Source organism: Elgaria multicarinata, chromosome 9 (assembly GCF_023053635.1).
Source record: "Elgaria multicarinata webbii isolate HBS135686 ecotype San Diego chromosome 9, rElgMul1.1.pri, whole genome shotgun sequence".
Classification (NCBI taxonomy): Eukaryota; Metazoa; Chordata; class Lepidosauria; order Squamata; family Anguidae; genus Elgaria; species Elgaria multicarinata.
Window position 1 is genome coordinate 26609117 of NC_086179.1, and position 24927 is coordinate 26634043.

The 24927-nt window shown below is 45.0% G+C and overlaps 1 protein-coding gene across 3 annotated transcripts in view; it reads right to left on the minus strand.

Moving 5' to 3' along the window:
* Positions 1–3992: 3992 nt before the first annotated feature.
* Positions 3993–24927, minus strand: part of ATP6V0A4 (ATPase H+ transporting V0 subunit a4) — a 37929-nt gene continuing 16994 nt past the window's right edge. Inside the window, exons 11-20 of one of the 3 annotated variants that reach the window (XM_063133344.1) lie at positions 22711–22850; positions 21175–21332; positions 17679–17772; positions 15010–15128; positions 14301–14517; positions 10908–11015; positions 9180–9317; positions 7204–7321; positions 5648–5819; positions 3993–4083 (exon numbers count right to left, since the gene is read on the minus strand). In XM_063133344.1, coding sequence (XP_062989414.1) covers positions 3993–4083; positions 5648–5819; positions 7204–7321; positions 9180–9317; positions 10908–11015; positions 14301–14517; positions 15010–15128; positions 17679–17772; positions 21175–21332; positions 22711–22850 — 1355 coding nt within the window. Of the gene's footprint in view, positions 4084–5647; positions 5820–7203; positions 7322–9179; positions 9318–10890; positions 11016–14300; positions 14518–15009; positions 15129–17678; positions 17773–21174; positions 21333–22710; positions 22851–24927 lie in introns of all 3 variants that reach the window. The other 2 variants (XM_063133345.1, XM_063133346.1) reach the window with 2 other exon arrangements.

Here is a 24927-nt window from a genome sequence, read left to right on the forward strand (position 1 = left end):
GTTGTTTCAATAATAAAAATATTTTTTTAAAAAAAATCATTCAAGCTCCAGCTCAGCCTGTTTCTGATGACATGCGAGAAAGTTAATGTTAAGCTGCGGAATAATTAAGATAATTAGGGGGTTCTTGCAGTGAAGTATGTTTATGTATTGAATGCTTTCCAGTCATTACTGAATTGTGTTTGTGTTCTTCAGGTGATGGAACAAAGAAATGTGATCTTGCAAGAGGATTAATTTAATGACCATTTTGTCATCTGATCAGCCATGGCCTTAAGCCAAATAAATATCCTTCTCTGGAAAATCTTCACAAGGTGTGACAGTAAGGGGCTGGGAGGGAGGGAGGGAGAGGCATACACAAGTTCGTTTTGAACAATTTATTCGCATTTGTTATCAACCCAATGAACAAGCAGTTGATTTTTTTGAAGATGTGCAGAGCATTTCGACAACTCTCTTCCATGGAGCAACATTCACAACAGGATGTGAAGCTGAATTTGCACAATGTAGCTTTGGGATTAGAAGGAATGGCCCATTACATCCCTTGGTTTTTGTGAAAGTTTAAACCTGAGGGCTTAAACATGCAACATGCTCCTGTATACATAGGGTGACCATATAGAAAGGAGGACAGGGCTCCTATACCTTTAACAGTTGTTTAGAATAGAGAATTTTAGCAGGTGTCATTTGTATGCATGCAGCACCTGGTGAAATACCCTCTTTATCACAACAGTTAAAGCTGCAGGAGCTATACTAGAGTGACCAGATACAAAAGAGGGCAGGGTTCTTGCAGCTTTAACGGTTGTGATGAAGAGGGAATTTCACCAGGTGCTACATGCGTACAAAGGACACCTGCTGAAATTCCCTTTTCAAGACCCCTACCCTTATTCCCAGATGGCCACTCTATATATGTATGTGTTACTTGCTACCTGCTGCTTGTTAACATCATGAACAGAACGCTTTCAAGGGGAAGTTCCTCTTTGCATCACTAACTAGTAAAATATATAAAGAGGTCAGAATTGGCATGTTCAAGAGCAGGAAATTAAAGATAGGAGTGTGTTAGGTCATTCTTGCATTTGTAGCATTCTAGTACTTACCAGGAACTAAGTCCCCATTGAACTTGGTAGGACTTATTTCCATGTAAACTGCCTAAATCCAGCCTGCAAATATGGGACAAGGTCACTGTGCCTTTCATAGTTAAGCAGAAGGGAGAATGCGGGCAAGTTTGGTTTCTCCCACCATCGTGCCCAGTAGCAGGAATAGCACCAACTTCTTGGTTCGTTTTTCTTCTAGACCAGGAATGGGCAACTTGTGGCCCTCCGGATGTTTTGGCATTCAAGTCCCTTTATCCCTAGTTAGTATAGCCAATGATGAGGACTGATGGGAGTTGTAAGCCAAAACATCTGAAGGATCACAAGTTGTCCACTCCTGTTTTACACAACGATGAAATCATAAAAGTCAAGCAACTAGAGCCCAACCCATCATTATGGGCAGAGCCATCTGATTTCACTCTGGAAAAGGTTTTTCAGGTTCAGCCGTTTTCATCCAGAAGACTAATGAACCTCCTGAATGATCTAGAATCTGGTTCGCAATCTACATTGGTGATACGTTCTGGTGAATTTCCCCACAATGCAGTGGGCTTCGCTGGGTTCTGGCTTCTCCCAACATTGTAGGCTATGTTGTTGGGCATGCATGGGCACACGCCTCCTGCACCAGTGTGATTCTTTAACAGCCTCACAGATCTCACTGGCCAGAAGGCCTCTGAACAATCCTGGTGCAGCAGCCTAGAACGCCAGAAAAGTTTGTGCCAAAGTCTCCTGCCTTAGCATGATTGCTTCCTGGCATGAGGAGGTTCTTCTGCAGGCTTACAATGTCAGGAAATCTTTTCCAAGTTCCCAGTAAAACTATCCAGAGGCTAAGAAATCTTGTTTCAGGCCTTCTGTGAGCAACACTGCCAATGAACTGGCAAGTTCCATTTGTAGCAGGATTCACTGGCAGCGCTGTTAACTGGAGATGCATGTTGATTCTGTGCTTTCAACTTCTGCAGAGAAGGAATCACACACTGGCCCTGCAGTTTGACATAAACCTCCCTTCTGGCTGAGTGGAGCATATTGTGTAGCAAAGTTGGAAAGTGTTGCATTCACAAAAAGCAAAGGCCTAGTTCTCATTGAGTGAGGGGGTGGTAAAACTGTGTCTGGGCTGTACAACTTCACGAATTCAGGAGACTCAAAGGACCGAACGTTCCTCCGTATAAAAATAAATAAATAAATCCAGGCACCTAGCACACTGGCATGACTGCAGGAAGGCTAGGCTACTTGCCTTGCCCCTGATATTAAGAGCCAAGCTACACATTATCAAGGGAGCACCATGTAAAAAGCAGTCATGCGTGGGGTGGGAGCATGGGAGAGACAAGCCCAAATTGCATCAGAGCCATGCCAATGATGTGTGTTATGCTTAAACGTGATTCATCATGGAATTGAAAACTTGCAGGCTTAAACATTTAAGCCCACAAAATTCCCCTTCTGCGGCTAATAGCAGTTCTGAGGGTTGATGGGGATCTGTGTCGGGGGTGTAACACAGGGGGAGGGGAGGGTTAATATGCCCCCCGCCCCATCCAAATTCTTCCTCTGTCTGCAGCTGCTTTTTTTAAAAAAAGGAAAATTACATGGAGCTCCGATGTAATGGAAGTGATTGCATGGCTTAATAAACTACGTGAATGAGCTGCATGCTGAAGCACCCAGCCTGTTCACTCCCCACTTTGCATAAATGGGAACTGAAACAGGAAGGGGATAGCTTTGCATGACTTCCAAATCTGGGATTATGGTTTCTTATGCACGCACAAGCCGGGATTTATAAGACAACAAACCCTGGTTGATCCTGGCTTGTTTAGGCACACTTAACCATAATCTCAAGTTTGGACTTCATGTGGAGCTCTTTCCTTCCTAGTTTGTTTAGTACATAGGGAGAAACAAACAGGCTGCATGCACCAGCATGCAGCTCATTCACATTATGGTTTATTAAACCAGGATTCAGAGGAGGGCAACCAGGATGATCAGGGGTATGGAAACAAAGCCCTATGAAGAGAGACTGAAAGAACTGGGCATGTTTAGCCTGGAGAAGAGAAGATTGAGGGGAGACATGATAGCACTCTTCAAATACTTAAAAGGTTGTCACACAGAGGAGGGCCAGGATCTCTTCTCGATCCTCCCAGAGTGCAGGACACGGAATAACGGGCTCAAGTTAAAGGAAGACAGATTCAAGCTGGACATCAGGAAAAACTTCCTGACCATTAGAGCAGTACAACAATGGAATCAGTTACCTAGGGAGGTTGTGGGCTCTCCCACACTAGAGGCCTTCAAGAGGCAGCTGGACAAGCATCTGTCAGGGATGCTTTAGGGTGGATTCCTGCATTGAGCAGGGGGTTGGACTCGATGGCCTTGTAGGCCCCTTCCAACTCTGCTATTCTATGATTCTATGATTTCTCACTTATCATTGGATGAACTCAAACAATGAGTAGGTTGACTGTTCGTTTTCGGTATGGAGGGTGTGTGTTTGCTTATGTATATGAAGGAGCATCCAATCATATGAGTCTGCACATCTGCAGTCTCAAATGGAAGAGCCCAGAAACTTGTTTAGCACTTCATATTGACACTGTAGCATGGGGCACAGTGCCGTCAAATGATTCAAGTGAGAGAAAACTCATGTTTAGAACTTTGTTTTGAACCAATTCATTTATTTTTTTAAAAAATGAATGATAGAGGGAAGCGTTTTGCTAAATTATCCCGGAAGCATATTCTTAGGGAAATAGACTGATTGGTGTTTATTTTGCCACCTTGCTAGGGAGAGGCAATCTTTGCTTATATCCAGATGCAGTCTATGAAACTCTGGCGCAATAATTTTCTGTATTCCCTGTGGTTCTTAACTCTCAGAGAGGTTTTAAAAAAGAAACAGAGGAGAGGAGAGGCATGTCCAGTAGTTGCACATTTTGGCACTCGAAATGGGTTTCATTCTTCTGTTCCTTCTATGATGGTCTTAAAGGAGAACGGTGCAAATGCATAACCTGCCCCAGCGTAGAATTTGTTCTGGAACTCTACCCTAATGGAGGGAAAGGAGGGAAAAGCAGTTAAGAGGTCTGCATTCCTTGAGGAATTATTTCTATCCCACCTTTCTATTAAATAATAATCAAAGTGACTTACTGAAGGGAAAAAGAGAGAGAAAAATACAGTAAGATAAAAAAAAACAAATTAAAATGACATCCTCATTTTTCACCATACAGCATTAAAAAATATCAAAAAGGCAACAGTATCAACACTTTGGAATCAAGGGGAAGGGGTGGGTGTGCCTTAGAGCAGCCTTCCCCAACTTGCTGCCCTCGTTGTTTTGGACTTCAATTCCCATCTGCCCCAGCAAGCATGGCCAATGGTCAGGAATGCAGAGGCAATCTGCATGCAGGAATTTGGAGGGCACCAGGTTGGGGAAGGCTAACTTCCTAACCCACACTCAGTGGCAGAGTGTGGGTTGTTGTTGAAGCGTGTAGTAGCATGTTGTCTGAACCCAGGACGTTTTCTGCAGGGCGGCTTGTCAACTATGCAATGTGGGCTGTTAACCACCCTGAACAATGCAATAACAAACTATAGGTTCTCAAGGTGGCTTGGTCGAGAAAATCAAGAGCCCTCCAGACGTTTTGGACTAAAACTCCCAGAATTCTTGACCAGTAGGCCTCCTGTCTGGAGTGGATGGGAGTTGAAGTCCAAAACATCTGGAGGGCACCAGGTTGGGCAAGGCTGGGGTAGAGACTGCCACTCTCCAGGGATCAGATGTGAAGGAACGGATCTGTTGCCTGGCAGGAGTGCCCCTGATCTTTGCTTCCACTGCCACTTTACTTGAATAATTGTAAATAAAATAAATATTATGTTTTTATAAAACAAAACACTGCCAATCTCCTCCAAGAGAAGTCAAACCCAAGTAGCACTTCGCCTGGAACGTCTCAGCGAAGCAGAGAACTCATAACAACACCTGTGCAAAGTATTATTTTATACATGCACTGCTTAAAACTGTCACTACTTACAGCCCTTTAGGGTGCAATCCTATGCATGTTTAGACAGAAGAAAAGTCCTACAACTCCCAGCATGCTGGCTGGTGAATGCTGAGAGTTGTAGGACTTTTTTTTCCTTTCTAAATGTGCATAAGATTACACCTTTAACTACTGAAAACTACCCAGGCTATGCAGCATTTCAGAGGGATGAATCCGTCAATATCAGTTTCTATCAGTGCCACCTTTTCCCAGTCTTAACTTTGTTCCAACCTTTTCTCACATCAGTTAGTGAACCTTTTGGGGTTTTTTTTTAAAAATGCACTAAAATACATTTACATTTTTGTGAGCATTTCTCCTAATAGATGGATTTTTGCAAGCAATTTTCCCTAACGTAATTAATACATTGTTGTACACCATTTTCACTGATATTTGTATTTTTGTGCACACTTTCCCCATATGCATGCATTTGTGTATCCATTTCTTGTTCCAAGAGATGTATCGCAAAATTTGGAGACGGACGAATATACCAAAGGATTACTGTGTTTTAGTTTGAATATTGGTTTGGGAAGGGCAAATTAGGTAGATTTATATTAAAACGAGAACCGAATGAATTTCTCCCCTTACCAGTGAAGCCTTAGTGCATGCAGGAAGGCCGAGAGGCCCTCCATGATAAGTAGAATGGCTATAGTCAGACCAGCAAAGACAGCAAAAATGACAAAGACCACGATGAGTCCTGCCCATCCAGAAAAGTTGAGCCCATTCTTCATCACCATGGTCCAGAGGACCTCTGAAAGCTCTGAAGAAGAAATGGGAGATAAAGAGCACCAAGAAACATGGCAAGTGAGAAACAGACAGGAAAAACAATATATTACAATCCATTCTGACCTGAGAATCTCTTATGAAGTCACCCCCACCCAAAGGGCTTTTCTACATGAAGCTTTTATCCTGCACCTTTACAACGGCTTCTGCTTCTTGATTCTTTGCGGGGTTAAGATTGGTTCCTTTACAAGTGTTCCCCACCCTCCCGGGGCTTTCCTTTTTCTGCCTTTCTATAGGTTCCATTACACAACCACTAGGTGGTGCTGTGGTATAGCAGAATTGCACAAATGCACAAGGCTCTATAACACCACTGAGAAAAACAAAGACTTTCCTCTTAAGAAAAAAAACACGCAATAAGGGTTGCAAAGCATGGGAGAGGCTCTGAAGGATGATGACGTTGTGTTAGGGACCTGCAAACTACCGTGAGTGAGGAATTACAAGCGCACAATAAAAGCCTCTGGCAGAAAGGCTCAAAACTGTTGGTTAGAACCCTTCAGCAGGGGCACAGGGCGATGTGGGCAAGCTATATGTATACTGACAGGTGCCAGGTTAGTATCAGCAGGGAGAGAAATTCTGCATTCGGAAACCCCTGGTAAAATGTTTAGGAACCACAGCACTACAAAGCCATGACAAGAGTTAAAGAGTTTTCAGCATAATAAGAGGATCCATCTTTGCCCTAAGCAGTGGTGTAATGGAGCCTGGAGTGGGGTAGCAGAGCCCATAGGGACATGGTGCGGGCGCTTTGGTATTTGCAGCAACAGTGACATCACCTGACACCCCCCTCAGACTTCCCAGTTCCCTCTGAGCTTGGCTGCAATTCTCACAGTAGCTGGGGGGTGGAAGGGGGGACACGACAAATTTCCCCAGCAACAGAATATTGTTCTTTATTTTAATGGCAAGTACTTTTGGATGACTTGGTCTTGAATAGGAAATAAAACCCATATAGGCCTTCTCCAGGTGGTTTATTGATATGGATCAACACAGCTGCCTGTATTTTTGGACTCTCTTTTTTGGGTGGCATTATGGGAGTCTTACCTTAAATTAGTCTAACGGGATCTGTTTTGTGCCCAGAGTGATTTAACTACCTGCTACTAATTCAAATATTCTATAGAGATTAATACTACAGTATCAGTACAAGACGTAATATTGAGAGCCACTGTGGTATAGTGGTTAGAGTATTGCACTGGGATTGGAGAGATACAGGTTCTAGTCCCCACTCGGTGATAAAGCTCACTGGGTGACTTTGAACCAGTCCCTGACTTTCAGCCTAACCTTCCTCACAGGATTGGTATGAGGATAACATGGAGAAGAGGATGGAAAACGTGTACGTCACAGCGAGCAACAAAGAAATGAAAACTCACGTGCATGAGCCAGACTAAGCGCCCAGAGCCGAAGGTAGGAAGCTGTGTTGGAAATGCAGCCCAGACAATATTCAATGGTGTGAATACACTGGTGGACAAAGATGTCTCCGAAGTTGAACTGAAATGGATTTTAAAGAAAAACAGAACCTAATTTAATCTTGGGGCTGACTATACACAGGGAAAGCCCCGCGGTGGCTGTGGATCTGCGCTCCGTTGGTTAGACGACGCATGCACAGCTTCGCAGCCACCGCAGGGCTTCCCCGCGATGCTGTGATTTTAGAAAGTCGGGTATTTGCCTTGACTTTTCCAAATGGAACGATGTCAACATGGTGCTTCTGCCATCTGATGTCGCTCCTGGGCCAATGCGGGGTCAACCTGGGGGCGGTGCCTGGTGGAAGGCGAGCAGCAATTGGTCACCTTTTACCAGGAAGAGGGTGGGTCCGGTACCCAGATGGCCGCTCAGAAATCCTACGCTCCCTCCTCGGTGTTGGGATTACCTAACGACGCCCCGGGAGAGGGAAAGCGCAGGGTTTGAGAGGGAGGCGGTACCAACCCGGCGCCGTGAAGACAGCCCCCATGATTAACTTAAGTCCCACTGATTTTAATGGGTAGGCACGACTAAGTCTGGATCCCACCCCAAATATATTATGTACAATTGGTTCCGTTAGCCCCAAAGGGGCAAGATCTACACTAATGCTTTTTATCAGTACTGAAGCGCACTGCTAACTGTTGGAGCACCGTAGAGTTATTGCCTGCTTTTTATTCCGTATTATACAGAATACATCAACAGACGTGTGCACTACAAGGTATAAATGCACAAGAGGAATACAGAGTCACCATGATGGGATTGTATGGATATAACACAAGATGTAGACATGGCCAAGGTGTTGGACTTAATTTTTCGCAAATAGCAGAATCCCCACAGCCACTCATCACCAGTACTGCATACATTCTTAATTCATACTGACTTCAATATGACGAGCCATTCAGTCCACTGCCCAGTGGAATCTAAACACTTGGGCCATAGCTAGACGGGGTGAAATCCCGGGGCGATCCCCGGGATTGTCCCTGTGCATTCACATGATGCACAGGGGATCCCGGGATCAGGGAGGGATGATCCCTCCCTTGCCCTGGGATCTCGCCCTACCCTTTGAGCCCGGTTTTTCTGCAGTCCCGGGCTGAGCCCAAGACCGCGGAATGTGTGGCCAGGCGTTGCGGTTTGTCCCGGTTCCTCGTGGTTCCTCGCAAGGAGCCAAGATCCGCGCACGGGGTGCAGAGCTCCTCAGGAGCACTGCGCCCATCGGGGGGATGGGGTGAGCAGGGGATTTTTTTTTAAAAAAAAAAAGCTTACCTTTTGCGCATGAGCACTCGTGCACATCTTCTCCTTTAATAAAAAAAAGCCAAAATGGCAGGTGCGACGCCTCTTCCTCTGAGGTTGTTGCGTGCCGCGTGTGAACAGAGGGGGAGATCTCGCAATAAAAATATTGCGAGATCTTCACCCCTCCGTCCCACTAGACCAGGTAAGTCTAGCTAAGGCCTTGGGTCTAAGGTTGATTCTGGGTCAATTCCCACAACCACAAAATACCTTTTTCACTCCAGTTTCACATGGTAAGATGTCAGGACTCAAGATGGGACTTGCTTTTTTTTTAGAAGCCCTCTTACCTACTGTGTTCAGAAGGTTAATGGGGAGGGAGTGATTTGGTTAGAACTGGAAGGAGTGGAGGCTTGTGGATTTCATTAAGGATCCCTCTACTTTCCCCCCTATAATACGAGCACTGGGTTTTGTATAAACCAGATGTGCAGACTCTCAGGTTATTGAGTCAAGGGGAGGGGAATCCAAGAATATATATACCATCCAAGCTGGTAGAATTCAAGCAGTATTGACCATTACCATACATGCACACATGTGCAAGAGTGGGTGGGGGGGAGCAATGAGCTATTCCACTGTAGCTTTCTTCAGGATTCGTCGATCCTACCTCTTCCTCATGGTCATCATGTCCTCCATGACCACCACCACTGTGGTCTTCTAGCTTCCCCTTCTTAGAGTGGTTAGACTCCATGATCTCTACCTCAATATCACCAGCAGGACTCTCCGACAGTCCAGCTGAAAACAGCTTAAGAGAAGCAAGACAGAAAAATGATTATTGCATGTCAGCATAGGAAGAGCAGAACCAAGAGGTATAACAAGTTCTTGACTTCTGGATGCAGACGTGGGTTTCATGACTGAACAGTCTCCCCATTGCGAGGGGAGCATGGGGCTACCTTTTCCGCATAGAGTAAGTCATAGAGAAGGTTCAGTACTTGAAGGGTTGTCACACAGAAAAAGGCCAGGATCTCTTCTCAGTCATCCCAGAGTGCAGGACACGGAACAATGGGCTCAAGTTACAGGAAGCCAGATCCTGGCTGGACATCAGGAAAAACTTCCTGACTGTTAGAGCAGTCTGACACTGGAACCAATAACCAAGGGAAGTTGTGGGGTCTCCCACACTAGAGGCATTCAAGAGACAGATGGACAGACACCTGTCAGGTATACATTAAGGTGGATTCCTGCATTGAGCAGGGGGTTAGACTCATTGACCATATAGGCCCTTTCCAATTCTACTATTCTATGCTTTTTTTCCACCTGCAGGGAGTTCGTGTTTATGTGTATGAACATTCACACATGAAAATCTGCACCTGCAAATTACATAAGAACAGAAATAGCCCATGAAAACAAAGGTAACTTAGGACACTGAATCAGAAATATTCTCATTGCACAGATCTTGGATTTCTTTCTCAAGCTGTTTTGTAAGCAAAAACTCATAATGATGTATGGATAGAGGTGGGTATTGTCCAACTGACTCAGTAATCTCTATCACACTTGTCTGTTTCAAGCTGTGTCAAGTGTTGGAACAAGGAAGACATTTTGTTAGAGCTCTCTCTCTCTCTCTCCTTGTGTGTTTAGTATTTTCGGAAACAGACCTTCAGAAAAGAGTTCTTCACAATCCCCAGATATTATTCCAAACGGCAGTCTTTGAAGATATGGTAACGTCATAAATTGTGGCTTGTTGGTTCAGATGCAACACCAAACCATAGTTTGCCAAAACTTGTGGTTTGTAAGCCAGCTTTCAGAGCCTGATTTGGCAGCTATTTGCAAGCCATAGTTTGGCAAATGGTGCTGATTCAGACAACATGACAAACTGCTTAAATTTGTCAACTGAAGGGGACTGGTACATTTTCAGCAGGAATATAGAGATAACCCAATTGTGAGAGCTTGCAAAATGTTGCTCCTATATACATAGGGTGACCATATGGAAAGGACCCAGGGCTCCTGCATCTTTAACAGTTGCATAGAAAAGGGCATTTCAGCAGGTGTCAATTGTATGCATGCAGCGCCTGATGAAACTCCCTCTTCATCACAAGAGTTAAAGCCACAGAAGCCCTCTAAGAATCATAGAATAGTAGAGTTGGAAGGGGACCAGATCCAAAAGAGGGCAGGGCTCCTGCACCTTTAACTGTTGCGCAATGAAGAGGGGATTTTGCCAGGTGCTGCATGCATACAAAGGACACCTGCTGAAATTCCCTTTTCTACGCAACTGTTCAAGATGCTGGAGCCCTGCCCTCCTTTCCACACGGTCACACTATCCTAATCTTCGATTCAGCTAGGCTGGACCCAATGCAACCTTTTACCCACGCAGAGGCCCAAACGGCACCTTCGTTCTTACCATACGCTGAGCTTTCTGGTGATCGGCTCGAAGGATGAAGGGCTTAATCAGGAGCATCCAAGGAATAGAAATCAAGGCAAAAATGACCAGGAAGGTTTGCACTTCTTGCTAGAAGGAATATATACAAATATATGTTTTTGAAATTTGCTTAAAGAAAAATGTTCCTACTTCCCAGTAGCCTAAATTATATTCCCTATGCAGCACCAGGTCCACCTCCTAATCTAAGTTATTATCATTCAGTCCGGGTGACTGCTTTAAATCAGTCGTCATACACTGAATTATCACTTTGCATGCTCACAGCTCATCCAACAGTTCTGGGAACTCTTATAAAGGCATCCAGTTTGGCCAATGGTCAGGTATGCTGGTAATTGAAGTCCAAAACATCTGGAAATCTACCTTCTGCCCACCCCTACTATAAAGCATATAAGGAGTATGTTTCTGGGTTTGTATCTAGGCTGACCATACAAAAAGGAGAACAGGGTGTCTATATCTTCAACAGTTGTAGAGAAAAGGGAATTTCAGCAGGTATCATTTGTATGCATGCAGCACCTGCTGAAATTCCCTCTTCATCACAACAGTTAAACAGGAGCCCTGCCTAGAAGGACCAGATACAAAAGAGGGCAGGGCTCCTGCAGGTTTAACTGTTGTGATGAAGAGGAAATTCCACCAGGTGCTGCATGCATACAAATTGCACCTGCTGAAATTCCCTTTTCTATACAAAAGTCAAAGATACAGGAGCCCTGTCCTCCTTTCCATATGGTCACCCTATTTGTATCTCCATTGCCATATATTCACATTATATTTGGTAGCAAAGGCTGACCAAAGCCAGATGTTTCTAGCTTTATTTGCTGGTCTTACCCAGGATGGTGGAAGTTTCTGTGTATGATCTCTTATAACAAAAACTTGTTTTATTGGAAATACAGATTCTTAAAAGACATGGCACCATGCCTTCCAACTGTCTTGGCTCTAGATTGGTGAAATTACTATATTGAGAAATGGATATATATCCTAAGAAATGAGAGGAATTAGACAATGCCTTCCAACATGATTAATTAGGACTGTTAAGAAAGAGGTTTCCCAACTTTTCAACTGTATTTTCATTGAAGGTTTATTTGGCGAACATGAGACGCATTCTTCTTGCTCAAGGGCATGTGATAATAAAGCAAGTGGATTTGCTAATAACTTGCTAATCTGGTTTCTGCAAGCTCATGTATGTCATTTCAACACAACCTGCTTTTGTGATACAATAGGACATATACATCCATAGAGAAATGGCTGTTTATTTGGCTCTCTCACCATTCTGAGATAAAGGTCTAATCTACACCAAGCAGGATATTGCACTATGAAAATGGTATGAAAGCGGTATATAAAAGGCAGGAGCCACACTGCTGCTTTATAGTGGTATTGAAGTGCGTTGACAACTGCTGGGACCCATTGACACATACCATGTACCGCTTTCAAAGTGCTAAATCCTGCTTTGTCTGGCTCCTGCCTTTTATATACTGCTTTCATACTGCTTTCAAAGTGCAATATTTTGCTTGGTGTAGATTAGGCCAAAGCCTCCTGAATAAACCAAACAACTTTATCTGTATCACCTGAAGTCAGGTGAAGTCAGATTCAAAGACCCATCTAGAGGGAAAACATTTAAAAGGAGGACGGAGAGGTGAAAATAGCCTCCGTTGCTCCTCTTGCCCTGCTGCCAGCAAACCCAGCAAGGGCACTGGATATGCAGAAGCCTCCGAGATTTCCGAGACTTCCTTCTACACTAGCTAACTCCCTGGTCTTCACTCACTGGCAGCCCCAGAACAACCAGATTAGCTGTAGCAAGGGAGAAATGAACAGAAACAACGGGCGAGTACTAGGGAAGCAAAAGAAGGAGGAGGAGGAGGAGGGCCTTTTCTGCAGTGGCACCCCGGCTGCGGAATGAGATCCCTAGAGAGGTTCGCCCGGCACCTCTTTTTGACGCCAGGTGAAGACTTTTTTATCTTCCCATTATTTTAACAATTTACAATCTTAGCCTTTTAACTTTGCTGTTTTAAATCTGCAGATAAATCTGTATAGATCTCTGCATTGCTGCTCGGTTTTACCCCGGTTGTGCTTTTATATAGTGCTAGAGTGACCAGATTTAAAAGAGGGCAGAGCTCCTGAAGTTTTAACTGTGGTGATGAAGAGGAAATTTCACCAGGATCTTCATAGATACAAATGACACCTGGTGAAATTCCCTTTTCAATACAACTGTTAAAGATACAGGAGCCCTGTCCTCCTTTTCATAAGGTCACGCTATATTATGACATTTATTATAGTAGAATCATATAACTCAGGACATATTAGGGTTAACTTAGCCAAAGGCAAGGTGATACCATCCATTTACTTTAGAGACAAATGTCATCTTGTGGTTACCTTTCCCTGTAAATAAATTGATAGTGTCACCTTGACCTTGGTTAAGTAAACCCTACTGCACAACTGTTATTCTACAAGGCAACCTTTCCCTTTAATTTCTCCAGGAAGTGTTTTTACATGTTTCTATCCATGAAAAGCAAGCGCTGAAAAAAACAAAAAAACAACCCCATCTTCATACAGCCTATTTTCTGTGGTTGCATCACAGTCATCACGTGGGAAGACGTGGGTAAAAACAAGTCACCATAAAAATAAATAAAAACATGAAAGGAAAAGTCACTTGGTGAAAACATTTCCTGTGTTTGACTGAAGTGCATTTCCTCAAGTAGGTAAACCAGATCCTTAGGTGCAGAGGAGCGGGGGAAAGGCAGGCAAAGAAGAGCACAGGGCCTGCCCCAGCTGGGTCCTCAGGGGCATTGACCATCAACTATCCCGTGGGAAGGATTTCAGGAGAAAGAGGGAGGTAGATGAAGCTAACCCCACATACTTGCTCTTGTTCCTGTTTCCCTTCCCCCAGTGCTACAATTTATTTATTTATTTATTTATTACATTTTTATACTGCCCTATAGCCTAGGCTCTCTGGGCAGTTTACAATTAAAACCCTAATATAAAAAAGTCAAGATTTAAAACTTTAAAACTTTAAAGATGTCATAATAAAACCAGAATATGTTATAGTCCAGGGAAAGCTTGTCTAAAAAGGTATGTTTTTAGGAGGCGTTTGAAGGAAGTTACATTTTCTGCCTCCCGAGGGTTCTTTTTCCCAGAGGCTGGGTGCCACTACAGAGAAGGCCGTCCCGGTCGACGTTCTTTGTGACGACATTCTGTTCATCTTGGGCGATCTAGCAACTGCCCCGGGGGAATGATACTGAGATATATTGTTTGCTATGGTTTTATTAAAGTTCGTCATAAGCTGCTTTGGTAGGATGTATTATGAAAACGTGGCAGATAAATCATGGCGATAAAATAAACGAATGGATGAAGACAAAGAGTCCCTACCTGATGCTCGTAGAGGGGAGGATTTGACGCGTCATTGTAACTGAACAGAAACATGTTGATGAAGTGGATGAGGATGCTCGGGGCGATTTGGGCATCCTCGGCGCCGTACTTGCACCATTTGAAAATAATCATGAAAACGAGGTAACCAAAGAGGGAGAGGATGAAGATCATCTCTGGAATGAACTGCAGGATGATGTTGACAGTTTTCTTGAAATAACTGGGAAGACATGAGCCAAGAGAAGGAAAAGCCTCAGTGAGGAGGGCCTGGGGACCCTGCGAAAGCGGTGGTAGGGAACGATATGCGGTCCTCCAAATTTTATTATTTATTTATTTATTACATTTATATCCCGGCTTTTTTCCTCCAAGGGACCCAAGTCGGCATAATCCTCCTCCTCTCCATGTTATCCTAACAACAACAACCTTGTGGGGTAGGCTGGGCTGAGAGTCTGTGACTGGCCCCAAAGTCATCCAGTGGGTTTCCATGGCCGAGTGGGGACTAGAACCCAGATCTCCTGACTCCCAGTCCAACACTTTAGCCACAACACCACACAAGAGGCAACTCTAGCACATGGAAGACAAAAACTGTGAGCTCTCCAACGTAAGGATGGGAAACAGGTGTTCGATTCAGAACTCCCAGTGGGCTCACAAATGATTCGCAGTAGTATATCATGACAAGCAACGTTTGCAACTGCAAGCTACTCAAACTTACACATGGTTGAAGAGACTGAGCACCACCCCAAAGACCATGTGAGTGATCCCCATGATGACGGACATCTTCATTTTGTAGGAGTTCAAGAATGTCAGCTTGTTGTTTGCAATGTTCCAGACCTAGGAGAAGTTGGTGAGCGAACAAGAAAGAACGAAAGAATGAACGAAAGAAAGATCAATGAGAAGAGAGGGCCTTTAAGGTTGTGTGATCAATGGCTGCAGAAGGAGGCCTTATCCCACACAATTTGTCATCCACCTTATCCATCTTCTGTGGGACTACAGAAATAGTGACCCTACGGAAAGGAGGACAGGGGGCTCCTGTATCTTTTAACAGTTGCACAGAAAAGGGAATTTCAGCAGGTGTGATTTACATGCCTGCAGCCCCTGGTGAAATTCCCTCTTCATCACAACAGGCAAAGCTGCAGGAGCACTGCCCTCATTTGTATCTGGTCAATTTTTTAAAAAATTAAAAAGCAGGGGGAGGAACTGGCCCCATTCCTCTCCTCCCACCTTTTTTATTTTTACAGAGGTGTGGGCCCCGTTCCTATCCTTCCCCTCCCCGTTTTTTAAATTATTATTATTTAACGTGGGGCACAGAGCTCTCCTGAGCTCATGGAGGTCCGCCCCCTGCCCTGTCCAGCCCAGGGCAACCAATCAGGGGGCACCATAGGCTACAACAAGCCTCCGTTGCCAAAAAAGTCAGGGTAACTGCCCTACTGTTTTGGAGTGGAGTTTCCAGGGTTTGCCCCCGGATGCTTCGCAATGGGGGCTGCATCGTGTAGATAACTTGCCGCTACTGCGAATCCACCCTGGGGCAAACCCTTTGTGTAGACATGCCCTAGATGGGGGTAGCAGGGTGATCTGCAGGAAGCTGGTGAGCGAATGCCCTGCCTTTGAGTAGTGCTGCGCTGCAAGTCTTGATTCCCTTGCAATGATACAATTCTATAGGGCAGAGAGGATAAACCTGTTTCAGCCTGAGAGCTGAATTCAATTTCACAGAAGCTCTCCTGGACTGTATTCCAGTGGTGGGTGAACCCCAAATGCCCAAAATACCAGCATTTTATAGCTAACGGCTCTTACTGCCAGCTACTAAAAATCCCGAGACTGGTTAAAACCATATGATATGCTGGGAACAGAGTACTGTCTTAATCTGGCACCAAAAGGATGACAGTGTCCTTATGCAAACTTTGAAATTGTTTTTAATTGTACTATTTATACCTGGTAAGTCTTCTGCCAAGGCTTCTTGGCTGAAAGGCAGCATGGAAATTTCATTCATTCATTAAGTCATGATGAGGTTGCTGGATCATAGCTCTGAGCTGGGCCATCCCAAGTGAACCATTGTATTAAGATGGATACTGAGCTCCATCACACCTAGGAAGAAACGCTGGCTACTGTGGCTTCTCCGTTGTCGCTCAGTTACTTCCTGCTTGAAAACAGGAAGTAAACAAGGAGCACGAGGCCCATTCAGTCACGCTGCTTCTCCCACTCACAGCAGGAGAGAGCAGCAACCGGACTTTTTCTGTTTTTTCTTGCAGCGCAAGGAAGGCCAGAAGGGGCAGAAGGCGTGCGAGAGGCAGACAACGCCATGTGAGGGACCTCGGAGAAATCTGTGAGTGCCCAGTAACGAGCGTGCAATAAAATGCTCCTCCGATGAAGCTCATTAGCATTAGCTTAGAAAAACGTTTGCAACCAATGCCGCCATCTGGTGACGTTCTGCCATAGTCACAATCATTCAGTGATTTAAGTTGGACGTTTCCTTTCATGTCTATCAAACAGCCCTAACAAGGCACTGATAATGAGTTTTTGGTAGAAGGCAACATTGATGTGGGATGGAAAATGTTCTGGGGCGGGGAGGGAATTCGCTGTTACAATTTTCTGTAGAAAATTTTCCATTTTTTATGCATTGTTTCATAAAGTTCATTAATAACATAATGAATGGATACAACCTCAGCTAATTTGGACAGTTTTGAGGTTGTAATTAAGTTTCCCCCCAGTAACTATGCTTGCATATTTCATAAATACACAAATACATATTTCATAAATTCTGTTACAGCAAAAAAAAAAGTCAAATTTTCCGGGTCTTTTTTTGTGATGGAAAAACGAGCAGAAGGTGGACAGTGTCACGAAAAGGACCCGCGAAAATCCATGAGTGGCCAGTCTGATGACACCCTTTGTCCCCCAGAGCAGTTGCCAGCTCACCAGCTTAAACCCTAACAATTCATGTAGCCATAGTGCTATGCCTGCATGGCTAGCAGAAATACAGCAAGCAAAGCTTCCCCCAACCCTCGCATGGTGATGCAGTGACAGAAGAGCCGTTAGCCTACTGAATTTCTGCCTATAGTTTCAGCTATTGAGGGTGCAATCCTATGCATGATTAGACAGGAAAAAGCCCTACAACTCCCAGCACTCCCCAGCCAGCCACAGTGGCTGTGCAATGCTGGGAGTTGTAGGACCTTTTCCTGTCTAAACATCCATAGGATTGTGCCTTACAAGACACAGAAGAAAATGCCAGACACCCCAGACCTAGCCCTAAAACTGCTATCATCTGAGTAACTGTGCTAATTTGCTGACGCTGTTCTGGAAAAAGCTAGGTTGCCCCAACAAATTGTCCCTGATTCCTTCCTTATGAGCCACTGCAGGTGAACGATAGAGAGATATTTTTTTGATTACCGGATCAATTCCAAAAGGGTAGGGGTTTCCAGAGTACACTCCTGATATGTTTGGGTCCAGCTGGAAAAATGGACTTGTATGAAGCATGTCCACCCTAAAAATGAAGGAAAAGAAAACGTTAGATTCTTAGGCTGCCCCAAGAAGTGAGTTGGGCTCTCACCACTGCTCGATGATAAACAGGAAACATAAACACGCAACCCTAAACCATAGCTTACACTGGCCTAATTCAGTGTCAGTTTAATTTATTGTGACAGCCAGTCATTCGCAGAACAGTTTCCCTATCTATAAGGCTAAGGGCATCATCGGAGGAGCGTTTTATTACTGGGCACTCACAGATTTGCATGGGTCCTATTCATAATGTCGTCTACATCCCGCACACCTTCTGCCCCTTCTAGCCTTCTTCGCGCGACAAAAGAAGATCCCAGTAAATCCGAATTATTTTTGAGATGGAACTTGCTGCTATCTCCTGCTGTGTGCAGGAGAAGCAGCGGGATCAAAATGGCCCAATGAATGGGCCATGTGCACATTGTTCACTTCCTCTTTTGAAAGAGGAAGTAATGAGGGGCAAAATCACGGGCGGAGAAGCGACAGTAAGGAAATGCGATTTCCCCCTGGTTGATGACGCTCTAAAACATGTGTAACTAGAATATGCCCATTGGCTGCATCCTGGAAAACAACAGCCCCTTTAAAATTCAAAGTTTAAAATCATACCGTTTTGTCCTGACTTGCTTTTTAAAAAGGTAGTTAATCAGGGGTTTGAATTCAAGACCCCTTGTCTCACTTTCAGAGCAGATTTAATAAATCTCACTGTTCTAAAGACAACGTGATAATCCGACCCATTTAATAATATAAACATATTTTCCCTTGATGTTTCTAATCTTTTCTTCTTCAGAAGCAGGAAAATATATTTGTATCCCTAATTTGCACATCATGGTAATCCAGGTTTAAAAAAAAAAAAATTCTGGCACACCACAAGCAAGGCAGAGGGCTGGTAGACAGTACCTGATCACTTCCACTGCAAGCAAGAGCAGTTGTGGTTAAACCGTGGACCATGGGTTATGACTCTGGCCCACAGTTCCTGGTCCGCATGCAATACTTGGGGAAGGTCTGTGGTTTGTTTAACCACTCCCTCTTGTAGCAGGAGCGATCCGGCAGCAAGCACCTCCATTCATGATTGTGAAGGACAGGGGTGCAAGCCTGTACCTTTAACCTGCTATTGCTATGAGGCTGGAAGATCTGCCCTAGGTAGGATCTATGGGTTATTGTTCGAACTCGCTGTGCCAGGCTTTCGTGGCCGCCAGCCAAGGTCCTTTCTGTCCCGAGCCAGTCCAACTCCCACTGGCACCTGGAGATTATCAGGGCCTTGGACACAGTTAACAGGATTCAGCTGTAGGGAAAAGAGGTGGCCTGGCCCCTCTGGGAGGGGGGTGGGTTACTGCCCGGGAAGGGCACGGGTTGGTTTACTCAGGTCGTGGGACCAGGGGTCCCCAAAAGGGATAAAAAGCCTTATAATGAAGTTCTTTCATTTTCCTTGGTGGTGCATCCGTATGTCAAGTGGGAAGATCAGGTCCATGGCAGCTATGCGAGTTGCCCGGAGTTAGAAAGGTTTTTTATGTTTTAATTTGTGTGGCTATTCTGGAGAAGGCCAGCTGGATATTGGCTGGGTGTGGGATTGTATGAATGCTTCTTGGGGTAATGGCTAAATATTAGAGCTTTTCCTCACCTTCTCTCCTCACTCCTCCTCGTCCACATCTCCCTCTTCCTCCCCCTTCCCTTTACCCTTCCTCCTCCTCTTCTTTTAAGGGCTGTTTTACGACCAAGGCCTTACGTGGTAGTTTGAGTGATTGCAATAAAGTTGCTTTGGTCTCTAAATGTGTGTCTGTGGTTTATTCCTGTGAACATCTGGCTCGTCCTGGTTGTGGACCGGGCAGGGAGGTGGGCGACTCGGGAGTTCAGGACATTTGGTCCAGAAGCCTACCCTGCAGGGTTGTCAGGTGGACCCTGACTTCCTTTACAATGATAACCCAGAGTTTTTAACAAAATAACTTCATTGTCACTGGAAGAAAATCTTTTCATCTTGTTGTTCTAATTGAGGTTGTCAGGTCGAGATCCTCCTGTTCTTTTGGTGATCAAAAAAATCCTCCAGTTGTTCACAGTGGCCCCATTTAGAAGACACCTTAAACCACGGCTTTAACCACAGTGAATAAGGCTGCGTGGTTGTCACAGTGGTTTGAGGTGTCTTCTGAACACAACCCAGCTTTCTGATTTAACCACCATGGTTAAAGCCATGCTCCTGGGCTCCCTGCACCCAAGACATCGTTGTAACCATGCTTACAATTATGTCCCAGGCACAGGGAGCGTAGAACATGTAATTTCCAGATGCCTGGTGTCCACATTAAGTGTACTTGGGTACGCTGGGGAACAGTATTTCCCAGGGGTCCAGGAAAAAAGGTTTGCCACCACTGCCACCACTACCAAATAAGTTATTTGGTTCAATAGGGGATGTCAGGGCCAGGATAAGCTACTTGCAAATGAGGTCAGGGGACTGAGGATGGGTTGCGATAATTTGTGTGAACCCTATCATATTCCTGGAGTCAGAATTTTGAAATAGGCTCAGAATAAAAACACTTATGATTTTTCTTTAACACAGACACACACCAGCTTGCATTAGCCAAGCCAATTCTGAATCGAGCCAAGAGATGTTTTCCTGTCACTAGTTTTCCCTCACTTGGGCCAAATCTACACGTAGTACTGAAGGCACTGGTGTGCGCCTCCAATGCGCCGTCAAAACGATGGTGCAGACGGCGAAAGAACAGGCGGAGGAAGAGACGGAGGAGGAGGCGGCTGGGGAACTGGCCGCGTCCTTGCCGCTGCTGCTGCCGCCGCCTCCTCCTCCCCGCCGGCCTCCTGCTGCCGGGCTAAGAGCCACCCGGGTCGGAGAGCTCGGCTTCCGTTTCTGCCGAGCTCTCTGACCCGGGTGGCTCTTAGCCCGGCGGCAGCGGCAAGGACACGGCCGGTTCCCCAGCTGCCTCCTCCTCCGTCTCTTCCTCCGCCTGTTCTTTCGCAGTCTACACCATCGTTTTGACGGCGCACTGGAGGCGCATGCAAGCGCCTTCAGTACTACGTGTAGATTCCCTCTTGGAGCGGGGTGTCTTCACGGTGCCAGGTTGGTGCCACTTCCCTTGGAAACCCCACGCTTTCCCTTCCCCGGGGTGGTGTGGGGTAATCCTGATGCCAAGGAGGGAGCGTGGGGCTTCTGGGCGGCCATCCGGGGACTGGAGCCACCCCTGCTCTCTTCCTGGTGGAAGGCGTCCAATTGCAGGTCGCCTTTCACCAGGCACCGCCCAGCCACGCCACCGCTGCAACTCCGGAACGAGGTTTGGAGCTGTCTCGATGCCATCTTACACGTCCTCGCCTCACTCCGGAGAAAAAGGTGGGGGTAAGTCCTCAACTTCTTTCCTCCTCAGCTTTGGTTGGGTGCACGATTACCACTTACGTCCATTTGCCATTGTCGAACATGGGGCGGACATGCCAGGAAGACCCAAATATGTTGAATGACTTGGAGAAGCAATCATTGTAGATAAAGCCAGTGTAGATGGAGAAGATACTCATGAGAAGGATCAGGTAGCGGCCACCGAAAAAGGTGTTCCAGATCTGCACAGGAATATTACAAGGTTACTCAAGAGACAATTAGGAAAAGTATACAGCTGGGATCTGCAACATGGTGCCCGTAGGCACTGGAGAACCCACAGACACCTCTCCGAGTGTTCACCTGGCTTCTTGCCCCTCCTAATTTTTATTTTATTTCTTAATGTTCTTTAAAATTCGGTGGCTGGTATGTTGCGAAGGGAAGTGTTGCCCTCCGGTGCCATCTCTACTTGGGGTCAAATGAGTGGTTTTGTGTTTTGGAGCTCAGACCCAACATCTGCCTTACTTGGGCAAGTTACTGTTCTTTGAGTCTGGAAACAAAGCCCTATGAGGAGAGACTGAAAGGACTGGGCATGTTTAGCCTTGAGAAGAAAAGACTGAGGGGAGACATGATAGCACTCTTCAAATACTTGAAAGGTTGTCACACAGAGGAGGGACAGGATCTCTTCTCGGTGATCCCAGAGTGAAGGACACAGAATAATGGGCTCAAGTTACAGGAAGCCAGATTATGGCAAGACATCTGGAAAAACGTCCTGACTGTAAGAGCAGTACAACAATGGAACCAATGACCTAGGGAGGTTGTGGGCTCTCCCACACTAAAGGCCTTCAAGAGGCAGCTGGACAGGCATCTGTCAGGGATGCTTTAAGGTAGATTCCTGCATTGAGCAGGAGGTTGGACATGATGGCCTTATAGGCCCCTTCCAGCTCAACTATTCTATGGTTTTATGAATTTACTTTATGGGAAATGAGTGTTTTGTGACTTGCCATTCCCACTGTGGTCCCTATTTTATGAATGGGCAAGCCTCCCCACATGGCAGATATTTTGTGAGAATGCCCATGACACTCTCAAAATTCCAAACATACCCACCCACCCAAAAAGGTTGGGGTCCCCTGCAGTGGAGTCTGTTGGCTCCAATGTCAGTGGGGCAGTGAATCCACTCCAGGTTCCAGTCAGAACCACTCAGAACTCCAAAGGAGTACCCAAGGTGCTTTGCAAGGCTGATGAAAGCTGTGGAGCACCTTGGATAGCTTCTTTAGGGTTCTGACTGAAACCCAGAGTGGATTTACCACCCCACTGGCATCGGAGCCACCAGCCTCCACTGGAGTTTAGGTATACAGAGCGTACTACTGTCTAAATTCACCTTCCACAACCTGGTGCCCCCACCCCCACTCCCACCCCCAGATGTTTTGGCCTAGGTTGGGCAATCTGGTCTAAAGCTACAGTTCTTTGCCCCCTCATTCCCCCGCCCCCCATTCTATTACTGGTGCTTGGAAGAAATGAAAATTTGGAAAGAAATGGATTTACCGGACAAACCTTGGTAAAGAAACTATTTGACTACTACAAGACTGCTACAGGAAAACAATTCCACTCGAGATCACTCACCTCACTGTTGCTCTTCTGGGCTAAAATGGACTTCTCGTTGCTGACCATCCAAAGAGCAAAGCCCAGCATAACCGCCCCATGACCACAATCACCAAACATCACCGCAAACAGGAAGGGGAAGGTAATTATAGTGAAGGGGGCTGTGGGAAGGAGAAAAGGCGATCAGGTCATTCCCGTCAAAGGAAGGGAACTGCTATACTGTCATGCTCATCATCACATTATTTATTTATTATTTATTTATTTACAATATTTATATACCCGCTCCATATCTAAAACAGATTCCACGGTGGTAAACATAGGAATAAATAGAAGAAAGAAAGATTAAAAACAGCAAGTTCTAATTGTTCAATTTACAACCAAGTACCATTAAATACAGTGGCTGGTCAGTTGAGGAATGCTTCTTTCCTAATTAATTTTCAAATTGTGTTGGATCTCTTAAATATTGTTTTAATTAATTCAGGCGAATGAGATCTAATTTGAAAAATACACAAACCAGGCAGATCCCTATCATTTAGTCTTTAACTTCAGCGTATGGTGAATATACATATGGTGATATACACTTTTGAAACTAATAGGCCCATATAACAAAAACAGCTATTTTCTTCTCATGTTCTAAAATGCTGTTTGCTATTTCGTTCCAGATCTTCAATCACTGAACTTAATGGAGATATATTTGGGCTTATTTATCTCTTGCATTTATCCCATACCTTTAACCAATCTGAAATTAGTTGATGCACATTAGTGCAAATCACAATTTAAAAGCCAGTCTGCCAGTCCACATGACTTGGAAAAAGCCAGTCTCCTGCGGAATCTGCAAGTCAGATTCACAGAAATCTGAACTCATCTGAATCCATTCAAGATTTCCCCCACGTGAAAGACATATGGGCCATAGATAGATGGGGCGATATCCCGGGACGATCCCTGGGATCGTCCCTGTGCGTCCACATGACACACAGGGGATCCTGGGAGCAGGGAGGGATGATCCCTCCCTTTCCCTGGGATATCACCCTACTCTTTCAGCCTGCTTTTTCCGCGGCCTCGGGATGATCCTGAGACCACAGAACGTGTGGGCGGGTGTCACGGTTTGTCCCGGCTCCTTGCGGTTACTCGCGAAGAGCTTGGAACTGCACCCATTGGGGGTGGGGTGGGGGAATGGGAAAAATTGTTCTAAATAAAAAACACACTAATAATTTGCATACGAGCGCTCCCGCGCACGTCTTCTTTAAAAATAAAAAACAAAATGGCGGGCGCAACATCCTCTCCTTCCGAGGTCGTCGTGTTCCGCATGTAAACACAGGAGGAGATCTCGCAATAACAATATTGCGAGATCTTCACCCCTCCGTCACACTAGACCCGTAGGTCTAGCTGAGGCCATGGACAATTTTGAAGAAACTTGGTTCCCTTTTATCTCATTTATAAATAAAGAAAATTCTTTGTATAACCCTCCAGAACATGATTTGAAATATTAGGGAAGATACCTTGAAGCAGTAAATACAAAATGAATGGATTTTAAGACCTGATACCTCTACTATATAGCCTAAATGGCGATGATTCCTGATAAAATTTATTATTGTAAAAGATGGTGAGAAGAATTTTGTGTATGTGTTCGGGGCTTTTTGGGGGGTGTATTTACTTTTTGTCATTATGGCTGTTGTTTGTTGTGTGTGATTTGTATCACTAAATTAAATAAAATTATTATTAAAAAAAAAATCTCCAACGTCCCTACCTTTAGCTCAGGCTACAGGTGATTTCAGGCTACAGGTGAGCCCAAGGTTTGATAAAAATGTGTGAGGTGTGATTGTGTGGACTGGTGATGGGATAAGCCTTGTCGATTTCACCAATAACTTCCCTATCTCTTCCCCCACGTTCAAATACTGACTGTGCTGATTTTGGCAGATACAGAAACTAACACGCAAAAAAGTTTAAGCCATGTGTTATCACAATTGGAATCACCAGGGGGCGCTGATACACAGAGTTGTCACATGCTTTTTGAGGACATACTGGGAAGGAACGCTGTTCCTTGTTCATTTTGCAGTTACATTTTTCCTTCTGGGCAACGTATCCTAAAGCAGGAAGACAGGCATTTTCTCTACCAGAAATTGATAACAACAGACACTGGTGATCGTACTGAACATTCAGCAAGAAATGTTCACTTGGTCGGTTGTACGTTTTGTTCTTCTACTGAAATCCTGGCAACAGCATACATAAAAAGAATAT